Source organism: Ornithorhynchus anatinus, chromosome 7 (assembly GCF_004115215.2).
Source record: "Ornithorhynchus anatinus isolate Pmale09 chromosome 7, mOrnAna1.pri.v4, whole genome shotgun sequence".
NCBI lineage: Eukaryota > Metazoa > Chordata > Mammalia > Monotremata > Ornithorhynchidae > Ornithorhynchus > Ornithorhynchus anatinus.
The window spans coordinates 41,005,907-41,028,873 of NC_041734.1; the positions used below are offsets into that span (position 1 = coordinate 41,005,907).

General features: G+C 49.5%; 1 protein-coding gene across 1 annotated transcript in view; it reads right to left on the reverse strand.

The window, feature by feature from the left end:
* Positions 1-2,414: 2,414 nt before the first annotated feature.
* FAM207A (family with sequence similarity 207 member A) overlaps positions 2,415-22,967 on the reverse strand; it is a 146,179-nt gene continuing 125,626 nt past the window's right edge. Inside the window, exons 5-6 of the mRNA XM_029069610.2 lie at positions 12,663-12,731; positions 2,415-2,762 (exon numbers count right to left, since the gene is read on the reverse strand). Coding sequence (XP_028925443.1) covers positions 2,639-2,762; positions 12,663-12,731 — 193 coding nt within the window. The 3' untranslated portion in view covers positions 2,415-2,638. The remainder of the gene's footprint in view (positions 2,763-12,662; positions 12,732-22,967) is intronic.

Here is a 22,967-nt window from a genome sequence, read left to right on the forward strand (position 1 = left end):
TCAGCAGCGACAGACCGAGAAGCAGCATGGCCCAGGGGATAGAACATGGACCTGGGAGACAGAAGGATCCGGGTTCTAATCTCAGCTCCGCCACTTGTCCGCTTGGGCAAGTCACTTCATTTCTCTGTGCCCCAGTTACCAGCTGTGTAAAATGAGGATTCAGACTGTGAGCTCCATGTAGGATATGGACGGTGTCCAATCTGATCAGTTTGTATCTACCTCAGCCCCGAGTACAATGCCCGGCACGTAGGAAGTGCTCAACAAATACCATTAAACCAAAAACATCCCACACTGAACTCCCATTCGGTTTCGGGCACCACTCTTGGGGCTTGGGCTGAAATCAAAGAAAAAAAAAATCATATCCCCGTTCTCCTCTCGTGAGGAACAACGGAACATCGACAGGGGAAAAGAACAACAAAGCAGACATGTACCTGTTCAGCCATTTTGGGGACTCTCTCTCCCATCTTCAACATTTGTGTGAAGGAGAAGGTGAGAAAAAAAAAAGTTGGTATTTGTTAAGCGCCATGTGCAGAGCACTGTTCTAAGCGTTGGGGTACATACAGGGCAATCAGGTTGTCCCACTTGAGCTCACAGCTAATCCCCATTTTACAGATGAGGGAACTGAGGCCCAGAGAAGTGAAGTGACTTGCCCACGGTCACACAGCTGACGAGTGGCAGAGCTGGGATTCGAACTCATGACCTCTGACTCCCAAGCCCGGGCTCTTTCCACTGAGCCTCGCATTAGGAATCTGGCCTTTCGTTTGATCATTTTTTTCGCTGCTTGGCTGTAAAGCTGCTCTGGTTTTTCTCCATGAGGGCTATTCGAGGGAAATCAACCAATCAATCATACTCATCGAGTGCTTACTGTGTGCAGAGCACTGTACTAAGAGCTCGGGAGAGTACAATACAACGATATAAAAGACACACTCCCCGCTCCCCCAAGAAGGCAGCTGGAAAGGAGGCAAGCAATGGGTGAGGGCAGAGACAGATTGTTTCAAGCAATCAATCGATCGATGGTACTTTCCGAGCGCTTACTAGGCGCAGAGCACCGTATTACGCGCTTGGGAGAGTACACTGTAACGGAGTTGGCAGACACGTTCCCTGCCCACAGGGAGTTTACAGTCTAGAGAGAAAATTGTTGAGAGGGAAGGAATGGATAAGGTCAGATGAGAGATTTCTGCGGTCTACGGGCAAGAAGAAAGATAGGCAAAAGGTGATGGTCACTGTACATCACTGAATATCCATCTGGCCAATTTTCTGGTCAGGGTCGGAAGGCTCCTCAGGTTCCTGGACCCAGAGGAAGGTTCCGGCGCCTTGGTGTTTGCTGCAATCCCCACATCCAGTTGATTCTTCACCCTGATCCAAGCCCAAGGTTTCAAGTGGTGGGGAGAGGAAGCTATCAGACGACAGCTTTCCTCAACGTCCCCTCACCCCAGTGTAGTCCGAAAGGTTTCGGCTCTTTGCTTCCAGCATCGACGGAGAGTGCTCGAGAGGGATAAGCTAAGCTTCTGTGAACTCTGGAAACCCCACGCTTCTTTCATAATGTTTGAGTCGAAGGCCTCTCCCAAGGGACCTCATCTTTCAAGATCCCAACTGTCACATTGAAATTTTCCATGGACTCTAGCAAATAACCCCATGTACCGCTAGCCCGGGGCAGACCAGAAGTTGTAGAGCGGCAGCAAAAATCACACTCCCGGGGAGGCCGCCAACGGTTTGTTTATACCATCGCCCCATCTCCCCCTGGGAGATCGGATGCCGCTGAGATTTTAGACTAGTTCATTCCATACGCTAGCCGGTCCAAAGAAAGCTACCCCATCGATCTCTGGAACCACAGCAAGTCTGACGACCCAGGGAGGACGTGGGATCATTTGCTAAAAGGAAAACAAACTCTCCCACCCTTCGGAACGTAATGCGGTTCAGAATTCACGCAGGCTCGAAGCGGTGAAGCCTCAGCTTCGGCTGTCATGTTTTAATATGCAAGCGGCATCTTGTAGCGACGGGGGACGCTTGCCATATCACCAGATTTCCCCCTCCAAGACCTCCTCCGTGCAGGACCTCGGGATAATTCTCTGCCGAGCTCGCTGGGCGAAGAAGTGATCGAGCAAGCCCGCGATTCATCAATGGGTCGCGGGGGGATAGGGGAGCACGTGCCCAACGTACAAGACGATAACCACAACACGCTCCGTCGGCTACTTGCCTGGTAGCAGCCGGTCCTTGGACCACAGAAAAGACTAGTTGTCCTGGGCTGAGGGTCGCTGCGGTCGAAAAATGAAGACCGTGACTTTTAATCACCTTTCGGAAGGTTTTCAGAAGTAAGTGAGACTCACCGCCATTACAAAAGCGTTCCTCGGCTATCACCCGCTGCGACGGGGCTGCTCTTCATCAGTTCGTATTCATACAGCAATCTCCGCTTCTAGTGCGCTTCACTATCTCTTTATTATTCCTCACAACAACCCTGTGAGGTAGGGCAATTTGTTGGAGGAGGTGAGGGAACCGAGACGCAGGGACGGGTACCCGCCTGCCCCAAGACACCGAGTCTGTCCCGAACTCGGCGTTCGGATGCCAGGGGACAAGCCGCCTTCCTCTCCTACCAGCCACATCCCGCCCCGTGCACGCCTCTTTGGTCCTTCTGTTTCTGCTAGGGCCTCTCCATCTCTTCCTGTCTCATCTTCTTGGAAAGATGCTCGTTGATGGCGGCGAGCGGGTTGGCTCGGTAAGAAGGGTTGGCTATGACCTCCTGAAACCGGGCCATTTCTTCCTCCCTGGAAGAAGGGAAATGAAGATGAGCGTGTGGCACCAGCGGACCCCCGCAATTTAGAAAGAGCAATTTCCCACTTCTGGACACAGACACCGTTGAGAACAGAACGACAACGAAGGCGGTTCTTGGGGAATGAAGCTGACGGCCCTCAACCGGGGGGGGGGGGGGGGTTAACGGATGAAAACTGGGATTAGCAAACAGGGGGATGGTCTAAATCTCCACAAGGTCCAAGGCAGAGGAGGTAAGATGGGTCCGATCTATGTACGTCCAGGCCCATATCCGGGGCTGCTTTCCCCTCGAACTGACGGTGCAGAATCACCCTGGAACGGGCGATGAATACTAACACCACCAGCACCCACGCCCGGCAGCGATTCCATATCGGGACGTGGGCCTCCTCCATACTAATACCACGCATTTCTACGGCATTTTTATTTATCTACAACTCCCGGCTCTTTCATTTCGTCCTCACGGCAGCCCTGCGCGGTCGGCGTCGTCACCGCCCCCCTACCCGCCCCATTTTTGTTGATGAGGAAACCGAGGAAAAGTGACTTTCCCAATGGTCACAGAGCAGACCGACGGCAGGGCTGGGATCAGGTCATCTGGCTCCCAGATCTATGTTCTTTTCACTAGATGGGCCCCGGGGAGGGTCCTGTTTACTTCCTCGCAAATCCAGTCTTGCTGGTGAGGTATAAAAAAGAAGGAATGTTGACAAGTCGCTAATGCTTCTTGAAAGTGGAGACTTGGCTTACTAAAGGAAAATTAAACCTGACAAAAGCTGGCAATCTATTTTAGCAGCTGTATCCTCTCTAGATGTTCTGTGTACAAACACGTGTAAGCACACTTCAGAGATCTATTGATATGGAAACAGATAAACAAGTATAAAGCACCAACACACATTATGCCCTGGTTCTGAGGGCAGAAGATACTGGTCCCTTAGGAGAAAGGAGGCATATCCGGAAGGTGGAACCACGGGAAGATGCCAAATCCTTTGGAAAAATACTAAAAAGCAATGCCACCGAGCTCTAGTACACAGAGAGCTCCGCTTCCAAGTACACTGGCATGAAGGCAAGATTTTTTTTATTTGCATTTATGGTATTTACTAAGTGCTTCTCTGTGCCAGGCACTGGGGTAGATACAAGGTAATCAGGTTGGATACAGTCCATGTCCCACATGGGGCTCACAATCTTTATCTTCACTGTAGGGATGAGAGAACTGAGGCCCAGATCATAATCATAATGTTGGTATTTGTTAAGCGCTTACTCTGTGCACAGCACTGTTCTAAGCACTGGAGTAGATACAGGGTGATCAGGTTGTCCCACGTGAGGGTCACAGTTAATCCCCATTGTACAGATGAGGTAACTGAGGCACCGAGAAGTGAAGTGACTTGCCCCAAGTCACACAGCTGACAAGTGGCAGAGCCGGGAATTCGAACCCATGACCTCTGACTCCCAAGCCCGGGCTCTTTCCACTGAGCCACGCTGCTTTAGGTGACTTGCCCAAAGTCACACAGCAGGCAAGTGGCGGAGCCGGGATTAGAACCCAGGTCCTTCTGACAGCCAGGCCCGGGCTCCATCCACTAAGCCACGCAGCTTCTCATTCGTGTTTTCTTTCCACAGTCTCTTACTTGCTTTTCAGCTCTGCTCAGTGTGTTCAGTTTTATTTACTCATTTATTTTTAATGGGATTCGCCAGGCACTGTACTGAGCACTGGAGAGAAGCTAATCGGGTTGGACAGGGTCCCTGCCCCATGTAGAGCTCACGGTCTTATACGATAATACAAGTGAGGTAACTGAGGCACAGAGAAGCCAAGTGACTTGTCCAAGGTTACACAGCAGACTAGTGGCAGAACTGGGATTAGAAACCAGGTCCTTCTGACTCCCAGACCTGTGCTCTATCCACTAGGCAACGTTGCTCGCTCACTCACTGTAAACCGAAGATTCTACAGAAACAGTCGGGGTGGGACTGTGACTTCCCATTAATAATAATAATAATAATAATATTGGTATTTAAGTGCTTACTACGTGCAGAGCACTGTTCTAAGTGCTGGGGGAGATACAGGGTCATCAGGTTGTCCCGCGTGGGGCTCACAGTCTTCATCTCCATTTGACAGATGAGGGAACTGAGGCCCAGAGAAGTGAAGTGACTCGCCCACAGTCACACAGCTGACGGGTGGCAGAGCCGGGATTCGAACCCATGACCCCCGACTCCCAAGCCCGGGCTCTTTCCACTGAGCCACGCATTAGGAATCTGGCTTTTCGTTTGATCTTTTTTTTCGCTGCTTGGCTGTAAAGCGGCTCTGGTTCTTCTCCAAGAGGGCCATTCTAGGGAAATCAATCAATCGATCATACTCATCGAGTGCTTCCTGTGTGCAGAGCACTGTACTAAGAGCTTGGGAGAGTACAGTACAACGATATAAAAGACACACTCCCCGCTCACAGCAATCTTGGAGTCTAGAGAAGGCGAAAGGCATTAAAATAAATGAATTACAGATATATACATAAATGCTGTGGGGAGAAGGTGAGTAAAGGCAGCATTTAGGTGACGCAGAAGGGAAAAAGAGGAAAGGCGGGCTTAGTCAGGGAAGGCCTCTTGGAGGAGACGTGCCTTCAATAAGCCTTCGAAGGTGGGGAGAGTGATTTTCCGTTGATTACGAAGAGGGAGGGCATTCCAGGCCAGAGGCCGGAGGTGGGCGAGAGATGAGCGGTGAGACAGACAAGATCGAGGTACGGTGAATAGGTTGGCATTAGAGGAGCGAAGTGTGAGGGCTGGGTTGTGGTAGGAAATCAGGAAGGCAAGGGAGGAGGGGGCAAGTGGATTGAGGGCTTTAAAGCTGACCATAAGAAGTTTCTGTCTGATGCGCGGGTCTCCTTTCCCCACACATAGGGTAGTTCAGGGCCGGAGGAGTGAGTGACTTTGGCCAGGAGGCTCCAGTCTGTTGTGCCTTGAACTGTTTATTGATTCTCCTCCTTGCTCCCACTACCTGTCAATCAATCAAAGGTATTTACTGAGCGCTTACTGGGAGCAGAACACCGAATGAAGCTCTTGGCAGAGTGCAACGGATTTAGTGGACCCGTTCCCTGCTCCGAACGAGCTTACCATCTAACTGTAAATCATTTTCCTCTGCCTGCCTCCCCCCATGAGACTGTGAGGACTCCCTGAGGGCAGGGAACATTTGCCTTGCTTTGACTGTGCTCTTCCGAGTACTTGGTAATAATAATAATATTAAAAACAAGAACTGTGTCATTTGTCGAGTGCTTGCTACGTGTATTAAACGCTGGACTAGATAGAAGATGATCAAGTTGGACACAATCCCTGACCCTCATGGGGCTCACAGCCCAAGTAAGAGGGAAGGGAATTTAAAGAGGGAAGGGAATTTACATCCCCATTTTCCAGATGAGAACACAGGCACAGGGAAGTTAAGTAACTTGCCCGTGGTCACACAGCAGGCAAGTGGCAGAGCTGGGAATAGAACCCAGGTCCTCAGACTCCCAGGCCCATGCTGCTTCTCAGAACAGAGCTTTGCCCTCGGTAGGCAGTCAATAAATACCACTGATTGTTATTCTTCGATTTGACTGTCCAAAGAGATCTCATAATGCCACTGTATTGTCTCAACATGGGAAAATCAGAATTCAAAAATGCCTTTTATTTGAAAATCATTTTCCTAAGACCCCCCCCCCCCCAACTTTTAGAAGACTCCACAGAGAACATCCTTTTCCCGCTAGAAGAATAGTCTTAGTAGTCAAAAAGTTCCAGGAAAGTAAAGGAGGCAGTGTCTGGCTTCAAACTCAGGCAGAATTGGGATACCTGCTCTGGAAATCATCGAGTGTAGAACCGCACGACCAGAAAGCGGACAACCGATACGGCTTGGGCGTCCGCACGTCACCTCTCTCCACAGAAGCGAAAGATCCCTCTTTGAAGAAGCAGTAACTTCATTCGAAAGGCAACGGTCTCAGGGAATAATGACAATACCGTAAAATGGACCCTTGAAAACGGGAGCTTTCTCGTTGACCTGTTACCGAGTAGTGTGATGTGTCTAACTCAATCACCTAGGTTTCTCCTCAGCCAGAAAGCTTGGGTATCATATCCTTACAACTGGGGGCTCATAGGCTTTTTAAGGAATCGCCACAGAGGAAGGGTCTTAGTGGTTAACAGAAGAATGGGGTCCACTTGAAACAGTGAACAACCCTTCAAAATACTGACATTTATATTTTCCTGGGGCAGGGGGAGGAGTGAAGAGAGAAAAAGCAGTAGGGAGGAAAGAGGATTTTGACTCCCTGAAAAGTCACGGTCGTAGGCCCCAGAACCGCATTACCCCTCTCGACTGAAAGCCTGTTGTGAGGAAGGGAACGTACCTAATAATAATAATGATGATGATGTTGGTATTTGTTAAGCGCTTACTATGTGCCGAGCACTGTCCTAAGTGCTGGGGTAGACACAGGGGAATCGGGATGTCCCACGTGGGGCTCACAGTCTTAATCCCCATTTTACAGATGAGGTAACTGAGGCACAGAGAAGTGAAGTGACTCGCCCACAGTCACACAGCTGACAAGTGGCAGAGCCGGGGGATTCGAACTCATGACCTCTGACTCCGAAGCCCGGGCTCTTTCCACTGAGCCACGCTGCTTCTCTAGGTTTCACTAGTATCTGTACTATTTCTCTAGTATCCGTTTACTGTACTCTCCCAAGCGTTTAACGCAGCACTCCGCACCCAGTAAGCACCCAGTAAATACGATTAAATGATTACCTGGATCACCTAGAGCTTAAATAGAAGGAAAAGAACCTTACACACGGAAGCGAAGAACCCTAAGGCCTCCTGGTTGTGTCTCCACCCCCCGGTTTCTATCTGGCCCCGAACGGGGTCTCCCGCAGATCATCAGCTGCTTCAAAATATCCCTTAAATTCCAAGAACCGTTAAGTATTTTTCTTACAAAGGTAATTGGTGTAAAATGTATTCATCACAGCACACGGGCATTTACTAAATCGTGGCGTCTGCTGGGATTTGATTAGTATGCATCTGAGATTAGTTATCGCAATTTGTGGTCATACGTAGGATACGGCTTGTCAGGCCTAGGCAGAGTAACTAAATTTCCTTCATCTCTGTAAGCTACGGGAAGATGATTTCTTAATTCAGCTATCAGTGCAGAGTGGGGTGGAGAAGCAGCGCGGCTCGGTGGAAAGAGCCCGGGCTTGGGAGCCAGCGGTCATGGGTTCGAATCCCGGCTCTACCACCTGTCGGCCGTGTGACCGCGGGCGGGTCACTTCACTTCTCTGGGCCTCGGTGACCTCAGCTGTAAAATGGGGATGAACTGTGAGCCTCGCGTGGGACAATCTGAGGACCCTGCATCTCCCCCGGCGCTTAGAACCGTGCTCGGCACATAGGAAGCGCTTAACAGATACCGACATTATTAAACTCACCCTAATCACACAGCTGAACTTATTGGGGCCCTGAGCAGACTCCAACTCCCCACACTCAGGAACAAAGAACACCGAGACTATTTGTGGATTTCTTCTTGCATTTCAAGACATATGCACGGGCAGCATGGTCTCCCAACCCGAGAACAAAGTGCTAAAACAAGACGGATACGCTTGAGTAACGCCTCTCCCCTTCTATCAACCAATCGATCGCACTTATTGAGCGCTTACTATGTGCAGGGCACTGTACTAAGCGCTTGGAAGAGTGCAATAGAACAGCCCACGATGAGCTTACAGTCTAGAGGGAGAGAGAGTGATATTGATATAAACTACGGATATGTACATAATAATAATAACGGTATGTATTAATAATAATAATGACGTTGGTATTTGTTAAGCGCTTACTACGTGCCGAGCACTGTTCTGAGCGCTAGGGTAGATACAGGGTAATCGGGTATTAGACCGTAAGCCCGTCAAGGGGCAGGGACCTTCTCTGTTACCGATCTGTCCATTCCAAGCGCTTAGTACAGTGCTCTGCGCGTAGTAAGCGCTCAGTAAGTACTACTGAATGAATGGTATTCTCCCAAGGGCTTAGTACAGGGCTCTGCACCCAGTAAGCGCTCAATAAATACACTGATCGGTGGATCAAAGCAGAGCGAATTAACATCCCACTTTCAGGGGCAAATGCAGCGGGGGAAAACGGTTAAATGGGATTTCGGGGCTCACGGTTTTCATGAGGTAGCTGAGGCGCAGGGAAGTTAAGCGCCTCGCCCCCTCAAGTCACCGGTCTTCAAGACTGTAAACCCGGTGCGGGGAGGGATTATCGCTCTTCATGGCTGAATTGTATTTCCAAGCGCTTAGTACGGTGCTCTGCCCCCAGGAAGCGCTCAGGAAAATACGACGGAACGAATGAACCAGATGGCAGCAAAGGGGCTGAGAGGAATAAAATGGTTCCTCCGATTTATTCCTTCCTTCTCCCCGGTGAGAAGCATCAATACGCACAGCCGCAACCGGGGGGGACGCAGGATATCGAAACATTCCAGCGTAGCTTCGAAAGCTTCCAGGAGAGAGCCTGACGTTGCAGGTGGGCCCTAACAACTATGTAGTCAAATGAGCTGCTGCCTCTTCCCAAATTTTAGTTTTGTTTTTTTTTTTAAATGGCATTTGTTAAGCGCTCACTAGGTGCCAGGCACCGCGGTAAACACTGGAGTGGATAGAAGACACAGTCCAGGTCTCACATGCAGCTCACAGCTCTAATCCCTGTTTTACAGATGAGCTGAGGTAGGGAGAAGTTAAGTGACTTGCCCAATAATAATGCCGGTATTTGTTAAGCGCTTACTAGGTGCCGAGCGCTGTTCTGAGCGCTGGGGGAGACACAGGGGAATCAGGTTGTCCCGCGTGGGGCTCACAGTCTTCATCCCTATTTCACAGATGAGGTCACTGAGGCACCGAGAAGTGCCTCGCCCAGCGTCACCCAGCTGACAAGTGGCCGAGCCGGCATTCGAGCCCATGACCTCTGACTCCAAAGCCCGGGCTCCTTCCACCGAGCCGCGCTGCTTCTCAAGGTTCCAGAAGCCCGCGAGTGGCAGAGCCGGGATTAGAATACAGGTCCTTCTGTCTCCCAGACCCATGTTCTATCCACTAAGCCGTACCGCTTTTCTAAATTTTAACTCAAACCGCCCCCCGCGCCACCCCCCCGCACGATAACTTTGAAATAGCATACTGTTCTTCATTTTGCCCAAACGCTTCCACAGTGCTTATCTCATTTGGTCCTGACAACACCCCAGTGGGGCAGGGAGAGGGATTATTCTTAAAGAGGAGGATCTTGAGGTCCAGAGAAATTGCGTAAAGGTCAGAGAAGAGACCGTGGCAGCGTTGAGGCTAGAGCCCAGGTCTGACTCTCCATCTCATGCTCCTAACATTTCGCCAAGCCGTCTCTGTGACATCACCCAGCCTCTGAGAGGAAAGAAGAAGCCGCCAAGGAGCCCGGGCCTTGGCGGCGGCGGAGGGCCCGGTTATTCCCAGCTCTGCCACCTGCCTGCTGCGTGACCTTTGGCAAGTCACTTATCTTCTCCGGGCCTCAGCTACCTCATCCGTCAAATGGGGGTTAAGACTGGGAGCCCTACGTGGGACAGGATCGGCGTCCAACCTGATGATCTCGGACCTATTCCCCCGTGCCTGGCACGAAGCGGCGTGGCTCGGTGGAAAGAGCCCGGGCTCGGGAGTCCGAGGTCATGGGTTCGAATCCCGGCTCTGCCACTCGGCAGCTGGGTGACTGCGGGCGAGTCACTCCGCTTCTCTGGGCCTCAGGTACCTCATCTGTAAAATGGGGATTAAGACTGTGAGCCGCACGTGGGACAACCTGACGACCCCGTATCTCCCCCAGCGCTTAGAACGGTGCTCTGCACATAGGAAGCGCTTAACAAATACCAAAATTATTAATACCATAAAAACGAAACGAAAACCATCCATTCTCTCCTCCTCACCCTTTTTTTCCTTTCTCGTCCTTTGCTCTCCCCTTCTCTCCTGCCGTTCGGAGGCTTATTTAATCACCCCTCCCCACGGAGGAAAAAGGCGGCCATTTACGGCCACCGCCGACACATAACGATAACGTTGGTATTTGTTAGGCGCTTACTGTGTGCAGAGCACCGTTCTAAGTGCCGGGGGAGATACAGGGTCAACAGGTCGTCCCGCGTGAGGCTCACGGTTAATCCCCATTTTACAGATGAGGGAACTGAGGCACAGAGAAGCGAAGTGACTCGCCCGCAGTCACGCAGCTGACGAGTGGCCGAGCCGGGAGTGGAACCCATGACCTCGGACTCCGAAGCCCGGGCTCCTTCCACTGAGCCACGCTGCTTCCCACTGAATTTTCTCCTCAGAAGAAGGTATCCTAAGTCAGTAGCAGCCGTCTTCCTCTGAGGAAGTGAAAGGTGCAGAATGAGCTGGACTACTTAATCCCTTCGGCCGCTATAAATGCCTGCAGAGTTTCTAATTACCTGGGGACCTGATAAGAGTCTGGCACTAGCAATAACCCTGTCACCGATGGTACTCAACAGGCATCCCGATTCTTCAATAAGAAAACGTAACCCGCCGTCTAATAAAACCCAACTGAAGTCCCGAGCTCCAGAGATCGTGCAGGGGACTGTAAATCTTTCCAAATGTTCATAGAGTCCCTGGTTCTGCCGTGTTTGTTTTTCATGGTATTTAAGTGCTTACTACTTGCCGGGGCAGTGTACTAAGCGCTGCGGTGCATACAAGCTAATTAGGTTGGGCAGAGTCTCTGCCCCACAAGAGGTTCACGGTCTTAATCCCCCCTTTACAGATGAGCTGACTGAGGCAGATAACTGAGGCAGAGATAACTGATAACAGAGAGGTGACTTGCCCAAGGTCGCACAGCAGACGCACGGCAGGGACCGTCTCTATCTGTTGCCGAACTGTCCATTCCAAGCGCTTAGTCCAGTGCTCTGCACATAGTAAGCGCTCAATAAATAGTACTGAATGAATGGCAGAGCTGGAATTAGAACCCAGGTCCTTCCGACTCCCAGGTCCATGCTCTGTCCACTAGCTATAATAATGATAATTATGGTATTCGTTAAGCGCTTGCTACGTGACGAGCGCTGTTCTAAGCGCTGGGGTAGATACAAGGTAGTTTGTCTCAGGTGGGGCTCGCAGCCTTTCAGAGGTCGTGGGTTCTAATCCCGACTCCGCCACTTGTCTGCTGTGTGACCCCGGGCAAGTCGCTCAACTTCTCTGCGCCTCAGTTACCTCATCTGTAAAAAAACGGGGATTAAAAAACGTGAGCCCCACGTGGGACAATCTGATTACCCTGTATCTTCGCGCTTAGAACAGTGCTCGGCACATAGTAAGCGCTTAATAAATACCATTAAAAAAAAAAATTCTCATTTTACAGATGAGGTTCCTGAGGCACAGAGAAGTTAAGTGGCTTGCCCGAGGTCGCACGGCAGACAAGCAGCCGAGCCGGGATTAGAACCCAGGTCCCGCGCACGACAGACTACGTTACAAACACGCACACACACCCTTGCAACTGTGAATGAATTATCTATACTGCGGCACCGACCTTGTCCTACGATAGCTATCTATTTTGAAAACCCCAGCATGGTCCTCTCCCTTCAGAAAGGGAAATGAGGACACAGGAACCTGGTCCATAAATGCCACCCGGCAGACGACCCCTGCTTTAGAGAAGCAGCGTGGCTCAGTGGAAAGAGCCCGGGCTTAGGAGTCCGAGGTCATGAGTTCAAATGCCGGCTCTGCCCCTTGGCAGCTGACCGTGGGCAAGTCGCTTCACTTCTCTGTGCCTCAGTGACCTCATCTGTAAAATGGGGATGAAGTCTGTGAGCCCCACGTGGGACAACCTGATTCCCCTGTGTCTCCCCCAGCGCTTAGAACAGCGCTCTGCACATAGTAAGCGCTTAACAGATACCATCATCATTATGATTATTTATCCGCGGAACCTCCACCTATCACGTACTCACAGGAGTTTGCGCTTCTGGGCCGGATTCATCCGATTAAAATCCGTCGGCTCGGCCTTCTTCTTCACATCGCTGCAAAACAAAGGGGCAGAAAGAGAAGAGATTCTCTGCGACAATACTTGAATTCTTGCCATGCGCCGCGGAGTGGTCTCCGACGCCCAGTGACGCCGCGGACACGTCTCTCCCAGAGCACCCCACCTCCACCTGCAATCGTCCCGGTAATGAATCCAGAGAGTTTTCTCGGTGAAAACGCCCAGGTGGTTTACCATCGTCTCCTTCCGCGCCGGAAACCCGAGCCTCTACCCTCGACTCTCTCCCGCGCCCAGCACAGGTGAGTTTTGACGCGTAGCAGACGGCTTTCCACTCGGCTGGCCCCGGGCCAAGCTAGGAATACGCCTCTGCTTGACTCTTCCCCAAGGAGTCGAGGCTGGTAGAGGACTGGAAACTCTCCGGGTGCGACCCTGAGAGGGATTCAAAAGTGCTACTTTCTGCTCAGTGGAAAGAGCCTGGGCTTCGGAGTCACGGGTCGTGGGTTCGATTCCCGGCTCTGCCACTTGTCAGCTGGGTGACGGTGGGCAAGTCACCTCACTTCTCGGTGCCTCGGTTCCCTCATCTGTAAAATGGGGATCAGCTGTGAGCCTCACGCGGGACGACCTGATGACCCTGTATCTACCCCAGCGCTTAGAACAGTGCTCGGCACATAGTAAGCGCTTAATAAATACTAAGACTATTAGTTAAGATAGAAACATTCACACTGGAAATGCTTTTAATCAGCATCACCCCTCATCGCAGGCCTTGGAGAAAGGATCACGGGTCATACTGCCCATTTCACAGCCTGAGGTCTGCGGTCAGAAGGTCCTTTCACCCAACCAAGTTGAAGACAGCGATTCGATTAATAATAATGTTGGTATTCGTTAAGCGCTTACTGTGTGCAGATCACTGTTCTAAGCGCTGGGGTAGACGCAGGGGAATCAGGTTGTCCCACGGGGGGCTCACAGTCTTATCTGTTGCCGACTTGTTCATTCCAAGCGCTTAGTACAGTGCTCTGCACATAGTAAGCGCTCAATAAATGCTATTGAATGAATGAACCCCCATTTTACAGACGAGGTAACTGAGGCACAGAGGAAGTGCGGTGACCTGCCCACAGTCACGCAGCTGACAAGGGGCAGAGCCGGGGATTCGAACTCATGACCTCTGACTCCCAAGCCCGGGCTCTTTCCACTGAGCCACGCTGCTTCTCTATCTTAATGTTCTCTATCTTAGTGCCACCAGCCTGTCTCTATCTTAATGTTCTTAGATTTGTCTTAATGATTCCTGCTACTTGAAAAACACTCCTCCAAATCAAATTTTTGCTCCAAAGAACACCTTTTAGGCCACTGAGCTTCTTACTAATTTTTGTAACTGGGATTGGGCCCAACAAAATGTCTTCTTTCATCTACTCCTTTACAGTTCCTTTAAAATTACACATATGAACATTTCCAGGCCGTTCATGGAAAGTTCACAGAAGCAGCGTGGCTCAGTGGAAAGAGCACGGGCTTTGGAGTCAGGGGTCATGGGTTCGAATCCCGGCTCGGCCACTTGGCGGCTGTGTGACTTTGGGCAAGTCACTTACCTTCTCGGTGCCTCAGTTACCTCATCTGTAAAATGGGAATTCAGACCGTGAGCCCCACGTGGGACAACCTGATTCCCCCGTGTCTACCCCTGCGCTTAGAACAGTGCTCGGCACATAGTAAGCGCTTAACAAATACCAACATTATTATTATTATTAAGTGTTTAGTTCCTAATTGTATGTACTAAGCGCTTACTATGCGCCAAGCACTGTAAGAAATGCTGGGGTAGCTACAAGATAATCGGGTTGAACACAGTCTTTGTCCCACAAGGGGCTCATCGTCTAAGTAGGAGGGAGAGCTGGCATCGAATCCCCGCTTTACAGATGAGGAGACTGAGGCCGAGAGAAGCGCAGCGATACGCCTGAGGTCACACACGGCAGACAGGTAGCGGATCTGGGATTAGAACGGAGGTCCCGCAGCTCGTCCTGTCCCCGCTAGGCCACACCGCTTCCCTCGAAGTTCTAAAAAGTGACAAAGAACACATTTGGGAAGAGCAAAGTCTTGTGGATCGGATCTGGGCTGGGCTCCAGATTTCTGGCCCACGCAGAAACTGAGGGTCACCTCTGCATCAAGGTGCCCCAAGTTCTAAAACTCAGCCCTTCTCTATTTAGCTCTCTGTTGCAAATCTAGGCATGACCGTCTGAGAGGAGGATGTCAAAGTAGACTTTTTTATAAATATTACAAAAGACTCTGAGCCAATTCCTTGAGCTTAGTTTGCATTTGATAGGATTAAAAGATAATAATAATAATGTTGGTATTTATTAAGCACTATGTGCAGAGCACTGTTCTAAGCGCAGGGGGAGATACGGGGTCATCGGGTCGTCCCACGTGAGGCTCCCGGTAAACCCCCATTTTCCAGATGAGGTAACGGAGGCACAGAGAAGTGAAGTGACTCGCCCACAGTCACACAGCTGACAAGGGGCAGAGCTGGGATTCGAACCCATGACCTCGGACTCCCAAGCCCGGGCTCTTTCCACCGAGCCACGCTGCTTCTCTAATAATAATGTTGGTATCTGTTAAGCGCTTACTATACGCAGAGCACTGTTCTAAGCGCTGGGGGAGATACAGGGTAATCGGCTTGTCCCACGTGAGGCTCACGGCAGATCCCCATTTTCCAGATGAGGTAACGGAGGCACGGAGAAGTGAAGTGACTCGCCCACAGTCACACAGCTGACAAGGGGCAGAGCCGGGAGTCGAACCCATGACCTCTGACTCCCAAGCCTGGGCTCTTTCCACTGAGCCACGCTGCTTCTCTATGCACATGACTAGAACAGGGATCGAAAACAAAATGGCTCACTAGCATATGATTTCCATCTTGAGTGGCATGACCTACTATTAAAATGAAAGTACAGTACACCAGTCGGTCAATCATATTTGTCGATCTCTTTACTGTGTGCAGAGCACTGTACTAAGTACTTGGGAACATACAATATAGCAAATCAACAGGTAATAATAATGTTGGTATTTGTTAAGCGTTTACTATGTGCCGAGCACTGTTCTAAGCACTGGGGTAGACACAGGGGAATCACGTGGGGCTCACAGTCTTCATCCCCATTTTGCAGATGAGGGAACTGAGGCCCAGGTAAGTGAAGCGACTTGCCCACAGTCCCACAGCTGACAAGTGGCAGAGCTGGGATGCATTCCTTGCCCACATCAGGCTGATCCCTGTTCTAGAAATGAAGCCTTGTCCCAGTTGAAGGACACTGTTGCTAAAGGGTGTCTGCGAGACACGTCGGTGGAGTTTCTTCAGTCAATCAATCAATCGTATTTATTGAGCACCCGCTGTGTGCAAAGCCTTGCACTAAGCGCTAGGGAAAGGACGCTATAAAGCTGTGTGACTGTGGGCGGGTCACTTCACTTCTCTGGGCCTCAGTTCCCTCCTCTGGAAAATGGGGATTAACCGTGAGCCTCCCGTGGGACCACCTGATGACCCTGTATCTCCCCCAGCGCTTAGAACAGTGCTCCGCACATAGTAAGCGCCGAACAGATACCAATATTATTATTATAAAGAGTTGATATATTGGAGAAGGCTTCTGAGAAAACCATGGGCTGCCCCAAAGACAGACAAATGGATTTTCGAGCAAATTAAACCAAAGTGGCCTTTGGAAGGCCAAATGACTCGGCGGACTGGCATATTTTGGACACACAATCAGGAAGGCTAATTCTCTGGAGAAGACACTAATGCGAGGGAAAGTCCAGGGAAAATGTGGAAGAGGCAGCCCGGCAGCTAGATGGATGGAGACCACAACAACGATAACGGAAGAACCATTTAGAAAGGCTGTGGATTATGGCAGAGGACGGGAGGCTCTGGAGAAAGTACATCCATGGAGTCGCTATAAATCGCCGGCACTTAAAAATAATAAATGCCCGTCACAGGCACCAGAATTCATCCACTGGGTTTCTAAGGTGCATATCTGACCCTAAACTCCACGAAGCAACGACCAGGACGTGGGGCCCGAGGTTCCCCGGAACCCAGTAGAAGTCGGGATGCACCTGGATCTTCCCGGTCCCTTCTGTTGTTTAGGATTAGGGAGGTAGAAAGGGGAAATCATGGGGTGGTAAGAGGGTGCTGCTGTATGTGAAGGGTGGTTGCCAGGGGCTGCCGTGCACGGTAGCCCCTCCAACCCACAGGCCACGCCACGGTGGCAAGACCACGAAGCATATAGATTCAATTCAACGGTATTTATTGAGCGCTTACTACGCGCAGAGCACTGTACTAAGCGCTCGGAATGTACAATTCGGCAACAGATAGAGACAATCCCTGCCCACTGACGGGCTTACAGTCGAATCGATAATATAGTTAATAATGATGGGAACATTACTTAAACGCTTACTAGGTGCCAAGCACCGTGCTAAGCCCTGGGGTACAGACAAGGTAATCAGGTTGTCCCACGTGGGGCTCCCAGTCTTCACCCCCATTTTACAGATGAGGTAACCGAGGCACAGAGAACTGAAGTGTCTTGACCAAGGTCACACAGCTGATAAGTGGCCGAGCTGGGATCAGAACCCATGACCTCTGACTCCCAAGCCCGGGCTCCTTCCACCGAGCCACACAGCGTGTTCTAATGGACAGGCCTGGGAGTCGGAAGGATCTGGGTTCTGGTTCTGGCTCTGCCTTGGGCAAGTCACTTCACTTCTCTGGGTCTCAGCTGCCTCATCTGTAAAATGGAGATGAAGACTGTGAGCCCCGTGTGGGACAGGGACTGCGTCCAACCCAACTACCTTGTATCAATCCCAGCACTAAGTACGGTGCCTGAATATTATTATTATTATTGTTATATCTGGCAGGCTCAGGTGGACAATGGAGTATGGAGCAGGGGCAACAAGTGGGGGGGAAAGCACAGTCTTTACACAATGCTTTGGGGCTTTTTCCAAGTTTTGCAGTGGTAGAACTGCAGTTAGAGAACTACAGACCAGTGTTCACTGTCCCCTTCTGAAACTAAATGAGTTCTCCCTACTCCTACCCTAACAACCGGTTCAATCTGGAATCACATCTCGGTAGAGGAGTGAGGAGGACCAGCGGAGTGAAGTAGAGTTGCATAAAATAGAATAAAATGGACCTACTATACCACAGACAGCCGTGGACGAAAGGATATTCATTCAATAGTATTTATTAAGCACTTTACTATCTGCACAGCACTGTACTAAGCGCTCGGGGCGCACAGTTCGGCAACAGATAGAGACAGTCCCTGCCCAATAACGGGCTCGCAGTCTAAACGATAGGCTCCAGACTCCATTAGCAATAACACCTTCAACAGCACCTCACAATATGGGAGTTTCAGAATTTTCAGTACACTCTCCCTGGTAAACTCCACCAACCGAACAACTTCGGGTCAAACATTTGGTAACCGCAACTGGGATCACGGAGGCCTCCGAGACAGTACGGTGCTCTGCACATAGTAAGCGCTCAATAAATACAATTGAGTGAATATTTCCTGTATTCAAGGAGTGGAAAATTGGAGCTAAAGTTTTCCCAGAACTGCCTTTGCTGGATATTGGCTCTGGGACACGGTACGATCCTCTCTAGGGTAGTGACTTATTAAGAGAGGGCGATGTGTCAACCTGGCAGGACATTTGGGATTAGAGATTCATCTATTCTGAATTGAGGCCACAGAGGTGATTGTGGAAAGGAGAGCTTTTAGGCAAGTGGTAACAGAACTGGTCAACGGGGGGTGGGGGTGAAGAGGGAGAGGAAAGCGGGGAGAGTAAGAGAGGCTTCCTTTAACCACGAACCAAGAAACTTGGACTGAGACAACGTTTCGCTATATTTTTTGGAGGAGAAGTGATGTCATCTTCGGCAACCTGGCTGAATTCCAGGCAGGGCAAGTCTGCAGGCTGAAACATCATCTGCAATTTCAATCTGAGGCAGTCATCAGCAATCACCTTCCTTTCTTACCTTGAATGACATGATGCAGTTTAACTACCTGTTGGGTTCCAATCCCAAATTGGCTTCCTTTCAGCGGCAGATTAATTACAGGAGGCCTCTCTCCTCCCGCAAGAGAAGTTTTGAATCGCTTATGCCTTTCGGGGGCCTGGGTTTTTAAAAGCACTACGGAGGCTGAGATGAAATGTTAGCACAAAGTTAGAAACTAGGTTATAGTTGGTGACGAATAAAGGCTTAAAAGAACCCAATAATTGGAAGCTTGGGCAACCACAGCTGAAAAGGGAGGATATATAATAACTACCGTTCTAATAGCTATTGTCTGGCAATAAATATCAATGGGGAAAACTGGCGTAAACCTGGACTAAACCTGGGTTGCAAACAAAAAGGAAATATAGGAGGCACTATGGAATTGTGCAATCTTACATCCCTGGCAAAACAAAGTTGTGGAAGTCTAATGGTTAAAGCCAAACTGAAAAAAAAAGTTTGGAAAAATGTACACCAGGGACCACCTAGAAATGGAAGAGGCCACTATTATCAATCTATCGATCAATGGCATTTATTGGGTGCTTACTGTACGCCTGGAATATAGTAAGCATTTAACAATACCACTATTATTATTACTATAACATAACAGAGGCGGGAGAAATGTTCCCGGCCCACAACAGGCTTACTGTCTAGAGAGGATATTATAAACTATTAAGTTTAATTCATTACTAATTTAGTGAATTATCTGATGTCAGCAGCGGGTGCCCAAGATTTAAAAAGTGCAGTATCTGGACGTTTTAATGAAAAAGATGAAAAGCCCCAGATCACATAGCACCGTGAACTGTGAATGGTAGGCTGGTAAGCCAAACCTTGGCAGAGAGTTTAGGCAGGTGTTACACTGCGGGAGGTGGTGGTGGGGGGTCGGGGGGGGGAAGGGGCAACATAAAAAACAAAAGAAGGGAAGAGTGAAGGGAGCAGAAAGGAGAGGTTTCCTTGGGATTTTTAATGTCCCAAATTAGGGGTCAGGTTAGGAGAACTACTTTTGGAAATGGGTATAATGAACCGTATCACTAATGCCCCCAGTAATGTACCAACCTTCTCATTCTCCTACAAATCTTCCCTATTTCGGCAAAGATTATTCATTCACTCAATTGTATTTATTAAGTGCTTATCATGTGCAGAGCACTGTACTAAGCGCTTGGGACAGTATAATACAGCAATAAACAGTCACATTCCCTGCCCACAACGACCTTACAGTCTAGAGGGAAGAATCAGACATCAATACAAATAAATGAATTACAGATACGTATGTAAGTGTTGTGGGGCTGTGATGGGGGAAGAACAAAGGGTGCAAATCGGGGCGAAGCTGAAGGGAGTGGGAGAAGAGGAGAGGGAGCACCTAGTCTGGAAAGGCCTCTTAGAGGAGATGTGCCTTCAATAAGGCTTTGAAGAGGAGGAGAGTAATTGTCGGATTTAAAGAAGGAGGGTGTTCCAGGTCAGAGGGAGGATGTGGGCCAGGGGTTGGTGACGAGACGAGAGAGATGGAGGCACAGTGAGAAGGTCAGCAATAGAGGAGCGGAGTGTGTGGGCTGGGTTGTAGAAGGAGTAGTGAATTGAGGTAGAAGGGGGCAGGGTGATTGAGTGCTTTAAAGCCAACGGTGAGGAGTTTCTGTTTGATGCGGAGGTGGATGGACAACCACTGGAGTGTTTTGAGGAGCGGGGTGACATGCCCTGAATGTTTTTGTTGAAAAATGATCCGGGCAGCAGAGTGAAGTATGGACCGGAATGGGGAGAGAAAAGAGGCTTGGGAGGTCAGGAAGGAGGCTGATGCAGTAATCCAGGCGGGAGAGGATGAGTGTCTGTATTGACATGGGAGCAGTTTGGATGGAGAGGAAAGGGCAGATTTTAGCAATGTTGTAAAGGTGGGACCGACAGGATTGATATTCCTTTCCTCCATCTTGCCAAGTTACCATCATCAACAATGGTATTTATTGAGTGCTTACTACCTGCAGAGCACTGTACTAAGGGCATGAGAGAGTACCACACAACAGAGCTGGGAGACACAGCTTAAGTGGAGTAACCAGCATTGATCCGGTCCAGAGGTGCCAATTCTTATGAACTTTTTTTCTACCTTTTTTCTGTCTTTTCTTATTATCTTCTCATTTATTCTCCTCTTGTTGCTTTCCTGCTTCTACGGTACTCTTCCAAGTGCTTAGTACAGTACTCTGTGTTTTGTAGGGGATTAATTGGAGAAGCAGCGTGGCTCAGTGGAAAGAGCACGGGCTCTGGAGTCAGAGGTCATGGGTTCGAATCCCGGCTCGGCCACTTGTCAGCTGTGTGACTGTGGGCAAGTCACTTCACTTCTCCGAGCCTCGGTTACCTCATCTGTAAAATGGGGATGAAGACTGTGAGCCCCGCGTGGGACAACCTGATTCCCCTGTGTCTACCCCAGCGCTTAGAACGGTGCTCTGCACATAGGAAGCGCTTAACAGATACCAACATTATTATTATTAATAAATACCATTGATTGATTTTCTCTTATCTAATTCCTACTCATTTCCTTATCCCTTGTTTTGACATCCTTTTCTCTCTTCTGAATTTTGTACTCTCTTTTAAAGGATCATCATCCTCTCACATTTTTCTTTCAAGGTCTAAAAAAGACACTTGCATTTCTCAGTTTATGTGCATTCTTTCTCTTAATTAGCTCAGTGTTTCCCAGTTGTTCACCTTAACTTTAGGATGCGGTAAAAAAATTTTCATCCGAGGTGTTCCTGTGTCTTTTCTTCGGCTAAATGAGAAGTACAACAAAAAGCGAATAGGAAGCCACAACTGCCTAAATAGTCAGGTATCTAGGGCATGGATTCTTTTTTTCCCCTAAAAAAATAAAGCATCCGAAGCCTCAGCTCACAGAACATCTTCTTCGAGTGTCCTTTGGTATCACCGTCACAGAGAGCAGTGGACTGAATCTGTCATCTTTTTGACCCAGAATGGCAATGCTGATCTTCGCATAGCCATCTCACCTCCAACTCCAGCTAAGGCTGGGGTCAGAAGAGACGCTCCTTTTCTAATGCACTGAAAAAAGTCCATGAGATGTGAAGTGCCATCAAATACCAAGGCCTAGTGGTTCAAGAGTGGACGTGACATATCCCATGTAAATCACGATCATCTTCAAATATCCCCAGGACTTTCGGTTTCCTGACCAGATTTTGGGGCAGATAGATCCTGAGGCAAACAAGCCACAGAAGTGTATTTTTCTAAATAGCATCAGTGACAATATTAGTAAGAGGCAGCTTTCTGGTCCGTAGTGTAGACTGTAAGCCCGTCAACGGCAGGGACTGTCTCTATCTGTTGCCGACTTGTTCATTCCAACCGCTTAGTACAGTGCTCTGCACATAGTAAGCGCTCAATAAATACAATTGAATGAATAGTCTCACAGTACCTACTGAGCAGTGCAATGCACTTTACTCAGGTATTTGGGAAGGAGTCCTAGTAATTATTGCGGCATTTGTTAAGCGTTTACTGTGTGCCAGGCGCTGTACTAAATGCTGGGATTGACATAAGCAAATCTGGTTAGACATGGTCCCTCTCCCACAAGGGGATCACAGTCTTAATCCCCATTTTACAGATGAGGTAACTGAGGGCCAGAGAAGTGAAGTGACTTCCCTGAGGTCACACAGCAGACAAGCGGCAGAGCCGAGATTAGACCTCGGGTCTTTCTAACTCCCAGGCCCGTGCTATAGGCCAGGCCGCTTCCCAACAAAGTACAACAAGATGCATTTCCTGCCCAAAAGGAATTGATATTCTAGTTTCTAACCCCAAAATGTAGGGGTTTATCCATATACTTCCTGCGGATGTTAAATAGGAAGTGATTAATTAACAGATGCAAACACTGAGCTGAGCATCAAGTCCTAACTGTTCAAGGCCACTGGTCTCACTCACCTGTAACAGTTACAATTATTTCCCCAGAAACTACGGTGAAGTCGGACAGAAAAGATTATAATTTCAGTTAGGGAATAAGATCTGGAAGCCGATAAAAATCTTAAGAAATCAGCATCCCATTTTATAGTTACTTCATTCCGCTGCCCAGATTATCTTCCTACAGAAACGCTCTGGGCATGTCACGCCCCTTCTCAAGAACCTCCAGTGGTTGCCTATCAACCTCCGCACGGAACAAAAACTTCTCACTCTAGGCTTCAAGGCGGTCCATCCCCTTGCCCCCTCCTACCTCATCTCCCTTCTCTCTTTCTCCTGCCCGCCCCGCACGCTCCGCTCCTCCGCCGCCCACCTCCTCACCGTCCCCCGTTCACGCCTATCCCGCCGTCGACCGCT